Source organism: Tauraco erythrolophus, chromosome 1 (assembly GCF_009769465.1).
Source record: "Tauraco erythrolophus isolate bTauEry1 chromosome 1, bTauEry1.pri, whole genome shotgun sequence".
NCBI classification, from domain to species: Eukaryota; Metazoa; Chordata; class Aves; order Musophagiformes; family Musophagidae; genus Tauraco; species Tauraco erythrolophus.
In genome coordinates, this window is record NC_141465.1 from 77,627,245 (window position 1) to 77,647,598 (window position 20,354).

The following is a 20,354-nucleotide window of genomic DNA, read 5'->3' on the forward strand; positions in this document are numbered from 1 at the left end:
AGCAAAATAGGTATCAATTTTTCTAGAGCTTTGGTGTTGAATCTAGGCCTGCACCTTATATTATGGTCAGCAGATGCTAGCTTTGAGCTTTCTACGCTCTCAAAATCACACATGCAACTATTCTACAAGGTATTTTGAACATAACCTGTGGTAGATTGTGGATTTATTTTCATCCTTGGTACACTGCATCTCATGTATATTGCATGAGGAGTCATTGTTCATGTGATTTTGGACTGATCTGAGATGTATTTTAAGATGCCACTTTGCATTTGTAGAGTTCATGACATCTGTTGTATTTTCTGTCTCAGTTCAGAGTTTTAACTTTTTCTCTCAAGTGTTAAAATCAAATGTTAGCCACCATTGCTTTTAGGAGTGGTCACATGAAATGACATCCGTAGCGCTGTCCTTAATCTTGATCTTCAGAACAGGTATTTTCGTATGATATTAAGACTAACCAACCACTGTAGTGAAAGGGATTTATTTCTTAACGTCACTCCTGTACTTTTGCAACATTTACATGTATTTTTTTGCTTTGTGTCCATTCAGAATAGTCTTATCTTGCCAAGACTAATATCTCCAGGGGAAAGCCTTTCCAGTTACTTCCACCTTCCAAAACAGTGAAAGCGAACAATGTCCCTGTTGCACTGATGCAGCCATCTCATAAAGAGCTTGTCATCTCCATTGTAGCATAAATTTCACATAAATATGTTAGAGCTCACCATCATCCAAAACTAGTGTAAGACTTTCCAGGCTTGAGCGTTTCCTGCCCGAATCATAGAATCATCTGGTTGGAGGAGACCTTCAAGATCGAGTCCAACCATTCACCCTGCACTGTCAGGGTCCCTAAACCATGTTGCTCAACACCAAATCCACACAGCTTTTAAACACCTCCAGGGATGGGGACTCCACCACCTCCCTGGGCAGCCTGTTCCAATACTTCACAACCCTCTCTGTAAAGAAATTCTTCCTGATATCGAACCTAAATTTCCCCTGGTGCAACTTGAGGCCATTCCCTCTCGTCCTGTCATTCATAACGTGGGAGAAGAGACTGCCCCCCATCTCCCTACAACTTCTTTTCAGGTAATTGTAGAGAGCGATAAGGTCCCCCCTGAGCCTCCTCTTCTCCAGACTAAACAGTCCCAGCTCCCTCAGCCTCTCCTCATAGGACAAGTTCTCTAAACCCTTCACTAGTTTTGTTGCCCTTCTCTGAACCCGCGCCAGCACCTCAATGTCCTCCTTGAAGTGAGGGGCCCAAAACTGGACACAGTACTCAAGGTGTGGCCTCACCAGTGCTGAGTATAGGGGAACAATCACTCCCCTGCTCCTGCTGGCCACACTGTTTCTGATACGTGCCAGGATTCCGTTGGCTTTCTTGGCTGCTTGGGCACATTGCTGGCTCATGTTCAACTGGCTGTCGACCAGCACCCCCAGGTCTTTCTCTGCTGTGCAGCTTTCCAGCCACACTTCCCCAAGCCTGTAACGCTGCCGGGGGTTGTTGTGGCCCAAGTGCAGGACCTGCCACTTGGTCTTGTTGAATTTCATACAGTTGGCCTCAGCCCATCGATCCAGCCTGTTCAGATCCCCCTGTAGAGCCTCCCGACCCTCAGGCAGATCAACACTACCTCCCAATTTAGTGTCATCTGCAAACTTGTGAGGGTGCACTGGATCCCTTCATCCGGATCATTGATAAAGATGTTAAAGAGAACAGGCCCCAACACTGAGCCCTGCAGAACACCACTGGTGACCGGCCTCCAGCTGGATTTAACTCCATTCACCACCACTCTCTGGGCCCAGCCGTCCAGCCAATTTTTTGATCCAGCAAAGCCATAGGCAGCCAGCTTCTGCAGAAGAATGTTATAGTGACATGCTCAAGTGTTCCGTCCTTGTAAACAGTTATGCAAACAATTGTATAGGGTTTTTTTGCCCATAGGTGATTGCATGTGGGACTGGTGTATTGAGAAGACGTTTCACTATCCCAGCAGTTCACCTTCTTGACCCCTTCAGCTTTCTTGTGTGCAGGGTGCATGTTTGATTCTTGCGTTTTCACAGGGATTGTAGAGTTGGCTCAACATTATGCAAACCTCTTGTTCTTGCACTAGTGAGAAGTGCCATAGCTTTTGCTTGAGGGAGCAAATCATCCCACTTCATTGCTTTCTGTATACATCTGAGACACACATTTTCCTAGATCTCTGTTCTTAAGGTTATAGTCAGGACAAAGCAAAACTAAGCCCTGATGATCATAGTTTCTCCAGAGTAAGAGTGTTGGTATCAGGACTTTCCTGGTTTCTTGATGAAGTCTTTACAATGTCTTGCTCAAATTGCAGCTCTGTTAACACAAAAATAAAAAACAACTGTTTAATCAAAAACTATTGCTCCACCCCAAAATGCAGAAAAAGTAAAGATATATCAGGAATTTGGCTATTATTTCTAAATATAAGGATTAGTAAAAGTAACTAAGATTTGATTTGAAATTAAGATGTCTGCATTTAGGCACGTTTATCTGGTATCTAAACTCCTGTTATGGTAATGAAGATGTAGTCAATGAACATCGAAAACAATTTAGCTCAGTTAATGGTTGTTTTGTGGGACATGACTGAGTTGCCTAAACCTGGATTCCTGATGTCATTTGAGATGCCGCAGGCTATCCAAGATAGCCACACAGGTCCAGTCCAAGATACCCAAATGTCATTTTTTTCAGGATAAGGCATCTGTGTGGATGGTCAGCTGAATCAGCCCTATGATTCTATGACTGTATAAATACATTGACTATAACCGAGTCTTAGACACCTATCAGACTAGGTTTAAATACCATGCTACAAGCCTTAAGACAGCTAAGAGCTAAAAATTTGTTGAATAAAAGTAGGGAAACTTCCTGAACACTGCTGCTAGAGCACAATAAATTGACATGTACGTTCTTGAACTGCAGTACATCCATCTAGCAGCAGGAGAGATATGATCTCATGCTGTGTGTAACTGGATGATTCCCTCTCAAGATAATGAAAGTCAAATAGGAAATGCAATGGGAGGAAATAGAGGTATTAAAAGTTGAAAGACGTGTGATGATTTAGATGTAATGAATTAATACATAAGCAAGAAATACACAAAGAACTGATATAGATAAAAAATAAAATCTCATTAAACACAACTCAACTTCTAGTGCAATAATTTGCTGATAGTTTAGCAAGAAAATACTAGATGAGTATTAGCAGCATTGAATTCTAGTCTTGGATGCCTGAATACTCCTTCCATCAAAGCTGTTAAGCAAAATGGATGCTCTTCTGAACTATCAAGTGCCTAGCATCAAAATTGTATAATCAGTCTCAGCTCTGATTCAGCTCAGTTCTTTTCCTACTGAAGGATTTGAAAACCTTTTAGAATCCCATTTCAGGCTGATGATTTTGTCATTGCTCTTGCATTCATTTTAGTTAGTATTAGGATTTTTATGGCCTACATCAGCCAGTTGCAGTCTCTCAGTATCTCTGTTTACATGAGTATCTGAGCTTCTAGGATTGACCAGTAAGCTTTCAGTAGTGGTAAGAAATCTCTTATCCTAAATGCTAGTGCTTTCAGTGCTTCAAGAGAGCCTATTCTAGCTGATCTCACAAGATCTGCACAAGAGCCCTGAAGGATGCTGGTAAGATTTCTTGAGACTGTAATCATCTTTGTATTTATTGTTCACTCCTTCAGTCCAGTGGCATTAAGGGCAGTTTTTCTGCGGTCACGATACTTGGTGACACAACACTAATATTGAAACTCTAATCCAAGTTGAATTGGCTAACTACAGAAAAATTTCAGATATGTCTGGGACTTTGGGTGCTTCTCTGCCTGGTATAGAGGAGTCTCATCACTGTGTGCCTGCCTGTTGTTCCTTCTGCTCATTTTGCTTGTGTCTCAGGGTCAAACTCTGTGTAGCTAAAATGATCAGAAATTTCACCTGTTGCAAGGGCACTTGACATTGTCAGGTATCTATGAATTTTGACTGCTTAGAAGGCATGTTTGGAGTGAGACCTTGGGAGAGCATGTAATTCTCTGTGAAGCTGTGGTAGGAAAAATGTAAATGTCAGACACAAGACGCTACTTCTAGTTTTTGTTTTAATGACTGCATGAGGTTTAACAAAGGTAAGTATCAAGTCCTGCACTTGGGCCAGAGTAACCCAAAGCAGCAGTTAGTTATAAAGAAGACAGAAGTCCTTCCTCTTCTGTACCAAGTTTTGAAACATACAAAAACCCACATTTATGTAATTTAGATAAGTATAAGATTGGGAATAAAGTGAATTTTATAAATTAGAAAAGTAATTAAATTATATCTCTCTTTTCCTTTATCTGACCATAGGGAACTTACTGCCATACATTTATGCTCTTCATTTTTGAAAGGCCACTGACATCTGGTTTTTAGGTGCCTACTAAAATTTTCATGAAAGATAATGACTGACAATTTAAAAAAAAAAAGTCTTTCTGGTTATTTCTTAGCATTAGTGGGATGCGGTCCCCCCCAATCCACCATATTCTTCACATTATATCTGAGTTTGAAGATATGTATTTAGTTACTTCATAACAAACATAACTAATTATTACTTTTTCGTAAATCTCCGTACAAAGAAGAAAGGAAAGCACTGCAAAGTTCAGGTTACACTGTTAGAATAAAGTAAATTTGCCAATTTCAAAAAGCTGTTTTTCAAGGTCAAGGACAGGTTTAGGACTTCCATAAAAATTCTTTCTGTGTTAGGCTCACGCTTACCGCAGCTGCATTTTTCCTTCATGGAGAGCCCTGTCTTTCATACATTAAGTGCCATTACATATTTCCATTCTGCTTTGGGTTGTGAAAATGTTTATATATACTCAGGAATATGGTACCTTTTCAATGAGTAATGAGTAATATGCAAATCTGTTGGATTACAAGGAGCTTCAAGAGCACTGTTGTCTCATTTATGTGAGGTTGCACTTAAAATGCCACAAGCCAGTTAACTTTTGAGTTTACTTACATTTAGCTGTGTGAAAGTAACCACACTACTTTAAAGGAGTAATATAACTTTCAATGTTGTCTCATTTTTCTCTCTCATTTGTTCAGTGACAGGCTCATAAGTGGAGTAATAGATGCAGCCTGAGTCGCTTGTTCTGAGTGTACTTTTGTTCAAAGCATGCTTTTTGTTCAGCAAGTGGGAGCTAAATGGGGGGGAAAAAAAATAAATCTTTTCTCAGCTTGCTTTTCTCCTGCCTATTTTTGGTACTTTCCATTCCTCTGTTGGGAATTAAGACAGATCTGGAAATCTGACTGCTTCTCATGGGGTGAGTTAGAATAAACTGCTGCTGTTATTTCTGTTGCGTATCCTGCTACAGACACTATAGATTGAACAGTGTGGTGCCTCACAGCTCTCCGAAATAAAATAAGGCATACCTTACTCTCTGAACACTTCCTTCCTCTTGTATTCATTTATTGTGGATTTTTTTTCTTCTTTGCAAAGCAAATATATGCTATCTCTTTCTGATTTATATCTTTTCCAAGGCCCCTTTATTAAATGAGATTGTGTGTTTCTAGTCTGTCTTTCCTACCTCCCCCTAACAATTGCAAGTACGCGTTTTTGGAATTATGAAAAATTTTAAGCTGTTGAGAAGCTAGTTTCAAATGAAGGTCTGAAAGACACATGTAAAGTCACCCTTTGATCTCTGTTAGGAAGTGAATGGATATGCAGAAGGAATATACTGGGGGTAATTTTTCAAAAATTTGAGCTGTATTTCTGTATTTGTGGATATTTTCGCCTTCTGTTGACAGACACTGAGAATGTGTTCTTGTCTATACCTTTTACAGGTAAGGACATTGTAGGTTGTTTTGCGGGGATTTTCATTTGTATTTGTATTAAGCATTGAAACTGTGTTAAATAGCACTAATAAAAGTATGTTGTCAATATTTTTACCAACAAGATTCAGCTAAAAGAAGAAATTCTGTTGAAGAGATTTGATGTCTGTTGTGTAGAATTACTTAAAATTTTATATATTTATATTTCTGTATGTGTGTCTTAGTGCTGACTTATACCTAGGTAAGTTAGCAGTACTTCTTATTTTTAAGCATCTTCATGAAATACTTGGAATCCAACCTGGAGAAGCACGTTTATTTCTAAATGGCCTTCATATTGACCTGGATTTTCATGATCCGTTTAGGTAAGACAGTATCTTTTATTCGAAAATTACAGAATTACAAATAATACTGGAGGACTTGTGCTCTTGGTGATAAATAATGTCATCTATTGCATTCTGAGGGCCAGGAAGTGCTTCAATAAAGGGAATACTGATTTACAGTGGTTTTACTTTGAACGTGAACGTTGTATAAGTAGTTGAGAACCCTCTTTTCTCTCGGTGTATGTTTTAGAATTTGCTTACAGTTTTAGGACTCACTGTGTAAAATAAATTTGGAAATGGAAGGAATCCAACATATATGCATAAAGAGGTGGGAAAAGCACTTAAAAATGTAAGTTAAGTGCTTTCACATCCCTGTTTCTTAAAAATTACAAAGAACTTGCAGGCATCAAATTTAGATACACCTTGGGTTATTTTTGGCATGCTTGTGAGTCTGTGGCCACCTTTTATATATAGTTCTGTTAATGCAGAACTAATCTGGTTTTTGGTATAAGAAATCTTTTTCCAGTTTGTGTAATTATAGTATAATTTTTTTTGGGTGTGACTTGCCTCTTTTGTGCAAGCACTGAAACTGTAAACATTTTCCTTTCCATTCTTCCGTATGTTGTCAACAACAGGACATGACTACTTCAAAATCAGCTTTGGTAGCCTGCAAACTGTTGGTAAATCTACTGATGCTAAGGCTGAGGGTTTTTTCATTTTCCTATGATTTATCAGAGTCTAAAATTTTTTATTTTCTAGTTTAAACTCAAAATGTCTTTTCTTCTCCTTCATGGAGATTCTTAGCTTGTTTGGATTTAACATTTATACTTCTAATTTTTACTTTTTTTTTTGCTCAGCCAGAGTTTTGAGATGGAGTCACTTGCATCTTTTTTGATAATGATGCTAATATTAATACTGCTTTTTATTGCTAGTGCTAGGTTTAATTTCAGTATAATTTAGAAGAAGTTTCTCAGAATAGAAAACCCAAAATAAAGCAAGATAGAAATAAACACGTTTGGAAAATTTTGCCTGCTGTGTTCTACCAGGTCAGTACTTCAGGTTTGTTTCAGTTCTGGTATTGAATTTTCAGATTGAAACAAATGTTGCCGGAGTGCTGTTGAGTCTTCTGGGAAAGAGTTTTCTTTTACAACAATAGCTATGTTTCCTCCACACTGTTTCCCAGGTTCTGCTGCGATGCAGATTTAGGGTTTGTCTGTGTCTTTGTGACTTGCCACCTGCTTCTCTACACGCTTGCAAAGCTTCCTGTTATTTGTACTATATGTTATAATTCTATTTTGAAATAATTCGAAGGTGTAAAAGTGTAGTATTATTAATTGATTTTGTTTTAAACATTTGACTCTGCAGAAGAATATAATTATTTTTAACACTAAAATAATCCTTGTTTTAAGTCTTTGAAATGTTTTTTCCTTTTATATTATGACAAGAGTTCTGTGTAGACATTATACATTTTTTTTCTTCTTCCTGAAAAAGTATCTTAGAGACTCTTAAACGGGAAGGAAAAGTGATGCATGGCCTTCATGAACTTGGAATCAAAGAGGAGATCCTGAGTAAATTTATGAGGTTGCATATACATCCTGCAGATGACAGTTATGCACTAGATATTCGTCACTCTTCAATAATAGTGAGTAAATAAACAATTACTTATTTAAATGTTACATATTTGATACTATGTATAAGACAATCTGTCTTTTTTGGTAATGTAGTTAAAATACTAGACATAAAACCATATAACAATAAGCAGTGTAAAATATTTTGGAGAGTGATACCTGTTCAATATATTTTAGAAGTAATTTTCTCTAGCCTATACTTTATTAAAATTTTAAGATGTAGGATATTTAAAAGGAGAGAGGAACGTATCTAAGAATGATTGCACATTCATAGCTATAGAATTTGACTTTATGGCAATTAATCAAGCTATTTAAAATCCTTGTATTATGCAAGACTGCTAAACGTACTTTAAAGATATGATAATTGAATTGTGGAGAACCTAAATATTTTGTTTCTAATTGTCCAATGGCTTTGCTTTTCTTTCCTTCTATTTCAAAGTTTATGCAGTTTTCATTACAAAGGTTATAGACCAGTGAAAAAGGCACTAAAATACTAGTTTTCTTCACCTGGAAGAACTATATTTCACTCTTCTGTTTGCCAAATATAGACAGACTTGCACAGAAAACAGTAGAAGAACTAATCAGCCATATATTAGTTACTTAGTTATTTTGATATATATAAAGTGCTGCTGCAGGTTATGGATAAATACTGCATTTGTTTTACAAGGTGGTTGTGCTGTTTTATGTACATATCTGAGTTGTGACCTTTGTATTGTGAAAGTGGTTTGCACACGTGAAAAAATGCTTTTATTCACATTCTGATACAGAGTACAAAGGATCTCTTTTCCTTTTCCATTCATTATTAGTTTTATGATGTACTGCAAATAAAAAACTTGAACAGTCTGATTGAAAAGGAAAAAAAAATACTAATTTTAGAAGCTATTTTCTGTTACTATTTCAAAAAGAAGATAAAACACTTTATTCTTTTCAGGCTTTCCATGTGTTTTAAAATAACTTTATTTATACATACATATTTTACTCCGTGGTTAATATACGCTTTTTAAATGGCTGACTTCTTTGTTTTAGTGGGTTAATGATATAGAACAAGATAACCGCTATAGCATGTGGCCTGCAAGCTATCAGGACCTACTAAAGCCTGCATTTCCCGGAGTTATACAGCAGGTTAGACGCAATTTATATAATTTGGTAAGTTTGGAGAACTGAATTTTTTTGCATAGCTTGTGTATTTTAACATGGACAGAAAATATACTGAAAAATACACATGCTGTGTTCATTGTTAGCATAGGTTAGAAATTCGTTTTCTATGTGGGTCTGCTACTAGTCCTGACTGACTAATTTGGTGGCTTTTCATGATGAGGTTACAGCATTGGTGGGTAAGGGAAGAGCAACTGACATCGTCTACCTGGACTTGTCTAAAGCATTTGATACTGTCCCACGCGACATCCTGTCTCTAAACTGGAGAGACATGGATTTGACAGATGGACCACTCAGTGGATAAGGAATTGGCTGAATGGTCGCACTCAAACATTTGTGGTCAACAGCTCCATGTCCAAGTGGAGACTGGTGACAAGTGGTGTTCCACAGGAGTCAGTACTAGGGCTGGTGCTATTTAACATCTTTGTCGGCAACATGGACAGTGGGATCGAGTGCACCCTCAGCAAGTCTGCTGATGACACCAAGTTGTGTGGTGGTGTGGATACGCTGGAGGGAAGGGATGCCATCCAGAGGGACCTTGACAGGCTTGAGAGGTGTGCCGGTGAGAACCTATTGAAGTTCAACAAGGCCAAATGCAAGGTCCTGCACGTGGGTCGTGGCAATCCCAAGCACAAGTACAGGCTGGGCAGAGAACAGATTGAGAGCAGCCCTGAGGAAAAGGACTTGGGAGTGCTGGTGGATGAGAAGCTCAACATGAGCCGGCAATGTGCACTGGCAGCCCAGAAAGCCAACCGTATCCTGGGCTGCACCGAAAGAAGTGTGGCCAGCAGGTCGAGGGAGGTGATTCTGCCCCTCTACTCAACTCTCGTGAGACCCCACCTAGAATACCGTGTTCAGCTCTGGAGTCCCTAACATAAGAAGGACATGGAGCTGTTGGAGCGAGTCCAGAGGAGGGTCACAAAAATGATCCGAGGGCTGGAGCACCTCTCCTGTGAAGACAGGCTGAGAGAGTTGGGGCTGTTCAGCCTGGAGAAGAGAAGGCTCCGGGGTGATCTTATTGCAGCTTTCCAGTACTTAAGGGGGCCTACAGGAAAGCTGGAGAGGGACTTTTTACAAGAGCGTGTAGTGACAGGACAAGAGGCAATGGCTTTAAACTGAAAGAGGGCAGATTGAGATTGAATATAAGGAAGAAATTTTTCACTCAGAGGGTGGTGAGGCACTGGAACAGGTTGCCCAGACAAGTTGTGGCTGTCCCATCCCTGGAAGTATTCAAGGCCAGGTTGGAGGAGGTGTTGAGCAACCTGGTGTAGTGGAGAGTTTCCCTGCCCATGGCAGGGGGGTTGGAACTAGATGATCTTTACAGTCCCTTCCAACCCTAACCGTTCTGTGATTCTATAGTACTGAAAATTTTCTTTTAGTGAGTCATGTGTGATTATTAGTCTGATTTCCAGAAGTGGTATTTCAGTCTTAGATGTTGACTGTAGCAGATCTATTTTTGATGAAGTGATTTATTTCTATGAAATGTTTCCAGAAGTATAAATAATGTTAAACTTTACATTCTACAAAAAAGACCTTATTGGTAACATGGACTTTCTTTCTAATCAGGATGTAAATACATATATATCATTACATTTCTCTATTTGGCCATGTAACTAAAGGATAATAATAGACAAAGACAGTGGACATATCCAAGACTACATCTTCAAATTAAATTCTTCAAAACATGTAGGAGTGAGGAGTCATAGATGAAGTTGACATGGAGACCCTAAAACTGGAGTTCATGAGCCTGTTGATCTTAACAGCCGAGTGTTCTTTGTAACAAGAAGAAACTATTTTTACAGCTGATTGATTTCTCAGGACATTTAACTCATGAATGTTGCACTCAATTAATTGAAATATTCTTTACTTTTGATGATGTCATAAAAAGCAGTATTTTAATTCCCCTGTATTTCTTGGGCTTCAGGCTTTTTAAAAAAATTGTTAATCTTCTCTGTTTATACTAGACAACTGACTGTATTATAAAGTAGCCTCTTGATTTATTGAAATCCTTCAGAGTCACCATTACAATTAATTGGTGAAATAGCACCATTGCTAAGATTCAGAGACAAAAGATGAAGATGGAAATTTTGCAGCAGCAGGCTGTGAAGGTTTAGAGGAAAGGAGGGAATGCATGCCCCATTGTGAGACTATTTTAGACAATGCTGTCAGTTTCATAGAAGATTTGCCACTGGCTCACGTTTCCTGTTCAAGCAATGAGATTTCTTTTATGTGTCGTTGAAGACTGCCAGTTGGAGATGTGAAATAACAAAAGGTTTGCTGCCGCTGCCTTGATGTGTACTTCAGGAGATGAAACTGATGTCAAAATACTATGGGTTAGAAACTAACTCTATCAGACTTAGGGCAATTGTAGAACTAGGATCTTAAAACAATGTGCCATTGCATATACCTGTCTAAAGCAGAAGTTTAAAGTGATGAATCACTCACCTAATCAGCAGCCCATGAAGACCTGTTTAGGTCTGCCAAAAGAAAGCAGCAGCTAGGGGAAAGATAATTCCAGCTGGGGGAGATTGTGACCACCTACCCAAATGATACCACCTACTCAAAAGAGATCAATAGAAGTAGGAAACTGAGCGTGCATTCTAATTTGCATTGTAGGTGAAGAAATCTTAACGAATCGTTTAACAGAATAACAATGTATGTGTATTAGAGAGATTAATATGTTAATGTTTTGTATAAGTAACTCAATTTGGAACTTCGGTTTGCTGTCTTGGGACAGACACCCATATATACATATACATGTAATAAAAGTCAATACCTCCACTCCGTGTGTGGTTTGACTCATTGCACACTGGGTGACAAACCCAAGTTTTGGGACAACAAAAGGAATACATAGGATTAGCACTGAAGAATGCAGGAAGGAAGTTATTCCAGCTCTGTAAGGAAAAACATCTTGTAAAATTCTTCTGATTTATGGGATTACCTAACATTAGCACTCTCTAACCTCTCTGCCAAGGAATTGATGTAAATAAAGTTCTAAATGCAATATGGTTACAGTTTGACAGAGGAACGCAGACTTTTATATCTTTTTGAGTGAATCAACGTAAATTATGAGCTACTCTCACATGATGAACAAAGCACCACTGAGTTTATTTGTAGTTTTTGATGAATGCTAGCATTCAGTGAGTACTTATCTGGGAAGAATGTGAAATATAATTTGCTTAAAACCAGCATGAAATGAATATTAATCTGGGGAGCGGAGGGAAGCTCTGATAGTGCAGCTATAGTTTCAGCTCCCTTCCACAGCAGCGTAATACTTTCAAGTGCATGACAACACAACTCTTTTCCCATATGACATTTTCTGTGTTCACTGCTAAGAACAGTTTCTACTCGCTGAATGAATAAATATTCAGTATTTCATTGTACTTTTTCATTTTCATTCACAACTTTCTATCTCCTATACTATACAATACCAGACTTGGACATGGTTTTGTCAGGAGTGTAGTGGAAGGTGTCCCTGCCCATACCGGGGAAAGTGGACCTAGATGATCTTTGAAAGTCCCTTCCAATCCAAACCATTCTATGATTATGGTTGATTTAAATTGAAATTTAAATTAAAAATGTAATTGTATGAATCATAGATACAGTTGGATTTCTGGGCTGCAAGCACACATTGCCAGCTTGTGTCCAATTTTTCATTCACCAGTACCCGTAAATCCTCCATAAGGATGCTCTGAATCCCTTCATCCCTCAGCCTGTATTGATATTGAGGATTGTCCTGACTCAGGTGCAGGACCCTGCATTTGACCTTGTTGAACCTCATGAGTTTCACATGGGCACTTCTCAAGCTTGTCCAGCTCTTCTGGATGGCATCCCATCCCTCAGGCATTTCAACCGCACCACTCAGCTTGGTGTCATCTGCAGACTTGCTGAGGCTGCACTCAATCCCACTGTCTATGACACTGGTAAAGATACTAAACAGTACTGATCTCAGTACATCCTGAGGGATGCCACTCATTGCTGATCTCCATCTAGATATTGAGCCATTGACCACTACGCTGTGGATGTGTCCATCCAGCCAATTCCTTATCCACTGAACAGTTCATCCATCAAATGCGTATCTCTCCAATTTAGAGAGAAGGTTGTTGGGGGTGACTGTGATAGTCTAGATAGATTGTATCAGTAGCTCTTCCCTTGTCCACTAATGTGGTCCCTCCAAGAGACATGAAGTTCAGTGTTTAAAAAGACAACCAAAATACAAGCAATATGTAATAAAAAAAATGTATGTTTATAATGAAGCATCAGATGCGTGTAATACGAAGTAGATTGTGTTATGTATTCAAAGTTAAATACTGGCATAGATGCATATAACAGTTACAGAAATCTACAAAATATCTTTTAACTATAATCTGAGGGGGAGGGAGCGTTCAAAATTTTTAAAATTATTCTGCTGCATTTCAGCTACTCTAGCAAAATTATTATAAATTCTAAGGGGAGTTGCAGTGCAAAGCTGGATTCAGTTACCAGTGTCGTAACTGAGTCTGCATAAGGATAATCTACCCATGCAGACAGATCCAAGTTTTAGATTCTGTGCATGCCTGAAAGCACTGATTTTTCCCTTCAAGCTACAATAATTGAAAGAGTGAATGCAAAGGTATGTGAGGCAGGAAGGAAGAATTGTTTCCCAATGCTCCATTTTTGGATTAAAGTTTTAAGTCAATATGTTCTGTTTGTTTATTTTAGTTTGGTTTTCACAACAGAGGAGACTTAGTTGAAAGAAGTAATAGAAAAATCAACATTAGATCCCTTTTAATTAAATATCAAGTTCATTAATAAAAATAAAGTATTGGCACAGAGCCTTTCAAAGGAGAGTAGTGATATCACTTGGTTTGAAGTTCAATAAGCAGTTAAATCCTGTTTTCAGTATTTCGTCCAAATTCATTAATTCTGAAGTTATTTTCATTTTTTCTCTTTAATGTTTTCTTACAATGAATGCTCTAGGAAATTGAAAACAGCTGGGGTGCACAGATCCTTTGGAAATTTCTGTTCTTATATTAGATTTTGTGTCTGAAAAAAAAATAAAAACAGACATCAAGAATGAATATTGACTGTATAACGTTTTCTCTTCTTAGGTACTTTTTGTTGATCCTGTCCAAGAAGATGCATGTGATTATGTGAAAATGGCAGAATTGTTCTATCATCATTACGTACCAGTTAGGTAAGGAAAACTGAAAGTCTTGAAGAAAAGTCTTGGAAGGCGGCTGCTTTCCTTTTTTCTTCTTCATCTTCTATTCTGCTAGGCAAAGATTTGAATTCAAATGAAGTCCGGTGCAACGACATTCTAATGAGACCCATTGGTTACCCACTCGTGTTGAGCTTACTTGAGCATTAAGTATTCTTAATCAAATAGGTGGCAAGAGATAACATACCTGAGTGTGCGGAAAACGAACTGCAAACGTCTAATAAAAAATTATCTTGTCAAATAGTCTCACTGGATGCCCACATGAAGTTGCATTCTAAGCAAAATATTCTGTGAGTAAAACGTGATTTGAGGGCATTTTTGAATTTAGCTCTTTCAATTGAGGTTGCTTTACCTAATTTTGTTTTTATTTAAATACTTAAAGACCAAAGTGAGATTATCCTCGCCAAGTTTTGAATTTCTAAATATTAGTTATCTGAGTCTGAACTAGTTGTCATTTGAGAGAAAGAGACATTTCTGAGGAGAAATCTGTTTAATCTGAGATGCCTACTTTAAAAAAAAAATTAATTGCCCTCTGAAGTGCCTGTTTATTTCCACAGCTTATAAGAGTGTCCAAACTAGATCCAAGGTTCAGCAAGATGAATTCCATGTTAAAGATTTAAAATCTTTCTGTGAAATGGCTTTTTGCTTCCTCAATAAATTACAGATTTTTCATTTTCCTTCAAAATTTTAGTGGTTCTTATCATTGTTTTGGTTTTCTTTGGTTTTATCATTCAATTACAAAAAAAGTAATGGAGGACAAATATTAGTTATCTGTGCATTTTGTCATTGTTGCCATTACCTGGGAGACAGTACTGCTTCAGTCCTTGAGGACAATACAGCCTAGAACCTAATTTGTCTTTTCTGATACTTAACAGCATACGAGCAGCCAAACTGGGTTAGACTGAAAGTCCATTTAGGTCAGTCTGTCTACAGCAAGCCACGAGGAGCTGCCTAGGTCAGATAAAAAGAACGGGGCAGCCAGGTACTTAGCCTGAGTGTTTTTCTGGCCTTCACACATTTGGAGATCAAAGAATTCCAGCCCAGGTGTGGTTTCTAACTATTTAGCAACCTTCAGTGGATTTCTCTTCCATAAACTTTTCTGTTTTCCCCTTGAATTCGTGTAAAGTTTTAGCACCCATAGTATCCTTTTTTCAGATGTTTCCACAGTTGAACTACATGGTGTGTGAGGAACTGCTTCATTCATTTTGAGACAGACTTTCAATGGTTTCGTTTACTGTCTCTGTAGCTCTTGTAACTGAGAGAGAAGCTAAGCGGTCTCTCCCACTTTCTAGGTGCTGGTTGTGATTTTATAAAACTCTACCATATTTGACTGCAGTAATTTTTTTCCCTAGGTTACGAGTTATTCCTTGCCTGGAAGCTGTTCCAAAAGTTGTTTGTCCAAGTTGTCTTTCTCTGAACTTTCTTATCTTAATATGACTTCCCTGACATGAGAGCAAGAGCCATGTACACAATGATCAAGATGTGGACAAACCATGGAGTCTATACTATCATATAATATTTTGCTTTGCTTACTGTTCTTGTGGTACCCAGATGACATAAGACTTTAGGAAAAGTTATTTACAATAATGAGAGATGTAAAAAATGGGAGAAGCAATTAATTGTAGAACATGGTGCATCTGCATTAATCATTATTTATATCTTTTTAGAAAACTTGCTGTATTTCTTACCTCCCTCTGTCCTTTGATCTGATGCACACCTGATTATGTCCCGAATATCTGTCTAACCGATTTTATACTGACATGACAGATTTTGTTTTAATCGTTTAAAAATATCTGATGTGCAGTGGCTATCCAAATTAAAACCTGACTTCCTAAATCCAACTCATTGAATTATCGCTTGTAAATATGAAGGTCTTCTGAAACATGACTCAACATTGCAGATTGTCATGTTGTTGTAGTTGCTGTCATGTATCATGAGATCAGTAGGTCTCTCATGTTCTTATAGGAGCTGTGATGGAGCTATACACTTTGTGGAAGTATTTACAAGATGCGCAGTGTTTTCTTGAGTCTCTGTGATACTCCTTTGGAAAGACTGTGATTCTGTTATTCTGTGTTACAGTTTGCCTCTTTTTGACAGTTGGCATAATTTTCAAGCTTTCAACCCACTGCTGTGTACAGAACATTATCTAGTGCTGTCATACGTGTAGTCAGGAATAGGCAGCAGCTTATACAGGTGTATTCCATAGATGGCTGCAATGGTGTAAGCCAGTTAGCACATAATATTAAGTAGTTTGGCTTGCAGTTTGGCAGCCAGAGACATCCCTATGTGTAGATTTGCTAAAAAAAGTAAATGTAGAGGAGAAAAAAGTTGAATAGCTGCTTCCATAGGGATGGAGCAGCCTTTTTGTGCATCGTTGGGTTTGCCTTGGGAGAAGCAGCAGCTAATGGTAGAAGATTTTGCTGCAGACCTGGTATGACTAGCATTAGCTGCACATACTCAGGATGATTCAAGAATGCGCTCTGGAAAACTACATGAAGCTGATCTCTAAACTGCTGCAACAACAAAGCGTTCACATAAAATCTCCATTTCTGATTCATAAAAATACCTGGCTTTGGCCATCTTCTTCCCATTCCTCTCTCCCATATACAAGGAGGCTTCATGTTGAAACGCAGGGGTGGAGGGTGTCTATTCTTCGAAGAAAATTTATTGATACCAGACAGTGAAAGGCTTGGAAATCCTTAGGAGGGTTCTGATGGAACTGACTGTGATGCTCAGAAGTCCTTTCAAGTAGTGTAGTAAAGACAAGAAGGATTCTTATGTGTTCTCAGGAGGGAATATAACTTCAAGTATCTTCTTTTAACACTCCTGGGTCTTCAGTCTGTGAAGGACTTTGTGCTTTAGTCATTATGCTACTATTTGCAGTCTGTTTCACCAGATTGTCTCATTGCTCAAAACCTTTGTTCCCTGGAGAAACAGGATCTTCACATCAGTATCTTGGACTTTTGAGCTTTCTGGAGTGTGTGCCAAACCTTTCAGTGACATCTTCATGAGTTACATGTGCAAATGATGGTGCTTAATTTAATCAAAATGTTTTGCATAGACAAACAAGTGGCTGCTAGGTTTGAATTTCCTCTGCTATTGTAGAACACCAAATCTCTGTTATGCTTCATGCTGTAAAGATAGTATGGCCTGATCAATCCAGTGTCTTTTTCATAAGAACAGTATCAAAATACCACCTCCACTAGGAGTTTTCTTGTTGTTTTGTTTTGTTTTCCTCTTGAGCCTCATATTTCTAGGGCTTTTTTAATTTAATGGAAATGTAGGGAATTGTAGTAGATGTGTTAAAATTGCTGTGAATGGAAAATGAATGGCAATGGGAGGGTGTGGAAGGCCCAGAAAGTAAAAAAGGCAAGAGAAGGACTAGGAAGAATGGCATGTATGGATGACAGGGCGTCAAGACCCCAGCATGTCTGCATGCAGCTACTCAAGACACCGATTTCAGGCAAAATAAAAGATACATTATGCTCAGACTAAAACAAAGACTCAAGGTTAAGAGATGGTGGCAGGAACATAAACAATGTCATAACCTTTGATCAGATAAGGAAAGAAAGGGCTGTGAGTAAATCCTAATGACTCCCAGAAATATTAATTACTGTCAGCTTTTTGTGCCTACGTGCTGGACAGATTACTTGAATGCAAACGTTTTGTTCTCTTCTGTCAGTATTAGAATGTATGTGAAATTGATATAGTTTTAAGATGTACGATCTCTTTTTGTTTGTTTATAGGATGGGATTTGTTTTCATTTTAAGTACTAAAGAAGAAATTGATGGAAACGAAGATGCTGGAATAGCTCTTTGGAGAACTTTTAATTACATCACAGAGGAATCTGACACCTCTCAAGCTTTTACCTCGATAACTAATGTTAGTTCTTTCACAAGAAATCACCTCTCTTTTTCTTTTTCTTTTTTAACTTATTACTTTTCAATATAGTTAGGATTTTGCTACCTTGTGACAACAGGATACATTTGCATTTACTTTACATGCAAACAAAGTCTAAAAAACATGTATAGCATTAATGTGCTATAGAATGATTTGCAGAAATATTTTCCTCCTCCGGAAACCAACTTATTCTTGTCGTTTTACCTATCTTCAGACTTTCTTCAAGAATATAGAAAGGTAGATGCATACCTTCCAGCTTTCAGTACATTCTTGTGAAAAATAATTCTGAGTCATTTGCATTAACGTGATGTGCCTGCCTTTGTGTTATGTACCTCTTAGAGTACAGGCATTTTGATATCACTATGGCAATCCTGTAAGCTTTGAAAACACTTACTTGTTATCTAGCATAGAAAGTGAAACAGAGTAAGATAAGGGTTTTTTGGTCATGTTTGAGCTGTTCATGAGTGTAGAAAACATAGAAATATTTCAGGATTGCAGCTTAATGAATGAGCCTGGTTTTCTGTGTGAGAGAATGCAGGTTCATGTAAAGACAGGAATTTCAAAGATAAAGAGATGAATGGAGGGAAGTAAAGTGAGCAGTCGATGTGAAGACTGCAGGCAAAATTATATCAGAGAATAAGGTATTAATACGTAATACTTTTTCTTACTTTTGTTTTCTGTTATTCTGTTCAATGCCTGGAAATTAATGTCATGGACAAACTGAGAAAGCTTAAGACGAAAAGTGTTGAAGTAACTAGAAGTAAAAATTCACAGTGTTAGGAGCTCACATGCACGTGTGACTATTATCCATGACCATATCACAAAATATCAATTTACAGTGTGCTTTTTAAAATGTTGTGTTCCTCTATTTGCTTTGCTTTGTAATATAAAAGAGAGGCCATGATAAATATAATTAAAAGATAACAAAAGTAGAATCAATAAAATCCAGGTTTGAGATATTCTGCGCTATAGAGAGAAATGTACTGTTCCTCATTTGAAAAGAAATGGATTGAATAATTTTCACTTCAAATTTCTTTTGTATGTTTGATGAAAGTAATAAAATATTACACTATGAAATAAAATAGCATTGGTAAGGAAAAATTATCACTGTATAAAAAAGTATCATTGACTAATTCAGGCGTGGATTCATCCCATATAGATTCAGTTAACTACCCATGGTTAGGTAGTTTATAGTAAGAATTTAAATTCCTTCTCTAATCAGTGGAGAGAAATAACCTTTCGCATAAGGTCGCATAAGTGTGTTACTTTGCTACTTCAGATATAGACTAAAGGTATAATAATAGATTAATCAGAACTGTGCTCCAATGAAAAATTTTGATGTTGATATTTACTAAAGCAATATAAAAACTGCAATATAGCAATAAAAACAATGTAAAAGTATAACAAAAATTACTACAGCACTGTAAAAAGATTATATTTACTTTATTGTTTAGTTACTTTATTTAAATTGTGATTGAAAATATATTTCATTTTACTTAATTTTTTCTGTTACAATTTTTACAGATGTGCCATGAAGTGAAAGATGGAAGTATTCTAACAGTAAATCATGTGAAAGATGTTCTTAGAAGTAAATACCCCCACGCTGATGTTCAGAGTATACTAGGTGTTCATTCTGAATATGACGAAGGGAGAAAGGTATGTTGAGAGTGAAGTGGTAAGAGATACTGCAATACACAATTCATTGCATTTGCTAAGCTGAAAGATGGCTAAATGGTAAAACATACACACATACTGAGAGAGTTGGGCTTGTTCAGCCTGGAGAAGAGAAGCCTCCAGGGAGACTTTCTAGCAGCCTTCCAGTACTTAAAGAAGATCTACAAGAAAGCTGCAGAGGGACTTTTTACAAGGGAATGTAGTGATAAGACAAGGGATAATGGCTTTAAGCTGAAAGAGGGTGGATTTTGATTAGATCTAAGGAAGAAATTCTTCCCTCTGAGGATGGCGAGGCACTGGAACAGGATGCCTGAGAATTTGTGGATGCCCCGTCCTGGAAGCATTCAAGGCCAGGCCGGATGGGGCTTTGAGCAAGCTGGTCTAGTGAAAGGTGTCCCTGCCCATAGTAGTAGACAACCTAAACCATTCTATGATTGTAATTTCCTCTGAGAAAGACAGCTATGGATTTTAATTTAAAGGCTATAGAGAAGACATATTTTTATCTATAGTTGATTATGTAGAAAATTTTCTGCTAAAATATATATAAAAAAAAGTTCTTTGTGTGTCTTCAGCCATACCATCTATGCAATCTTGTGTTTCTGACACACGCCGTACATTTTATTTATTTCCTTTTAGAATTTGTTATATAGCCATTTTATGTTCCTTTAAAAAGGTGCGTCTGG

General features: G+C 37.6%; 1 protein-coding gene across 1 annotated transcript in view; it reads left to right on the top strand.

The window, feature by feature from the left end:
* UGGT2 (UDP-glucose glycoprotein glucosyltransferase 2) overlaps positions 1 to 20,354 on the top strand; it is a 95,233-nt gene that overhangs the window by 29,225 nt on the left and 45,654 nt on the right. The window contains exons 11-16 of the mRNA XM_086611302.1: positions 6,065 to 6,156; positions 7,606 to 7,756; positions 8,769 to 8,888; positions 13,988 to 14,073; positions 17,844 to 17,979; positions 19,522 to 19,653. Of these exons, the coding sequence (XP_086467428.1) occupies positions 6,065 to 6,156; positions 7,606 to 7,756; positions 8,769 to 8,888; positions 13,988 to 14,073; positions 17,844 to 17,979; positions 19,522 to 19,653 (717 nt within the window). The remainder of the gene's footprint in view (positions 1 to 6,064; positions 6,157 to 7,605; positions 7,757 to 8,768; positions 8,889 to 13,987; positions 14,074 to 17,843; positions 17,980 to 19,521; positions 19,654 to 20,354) is intronic.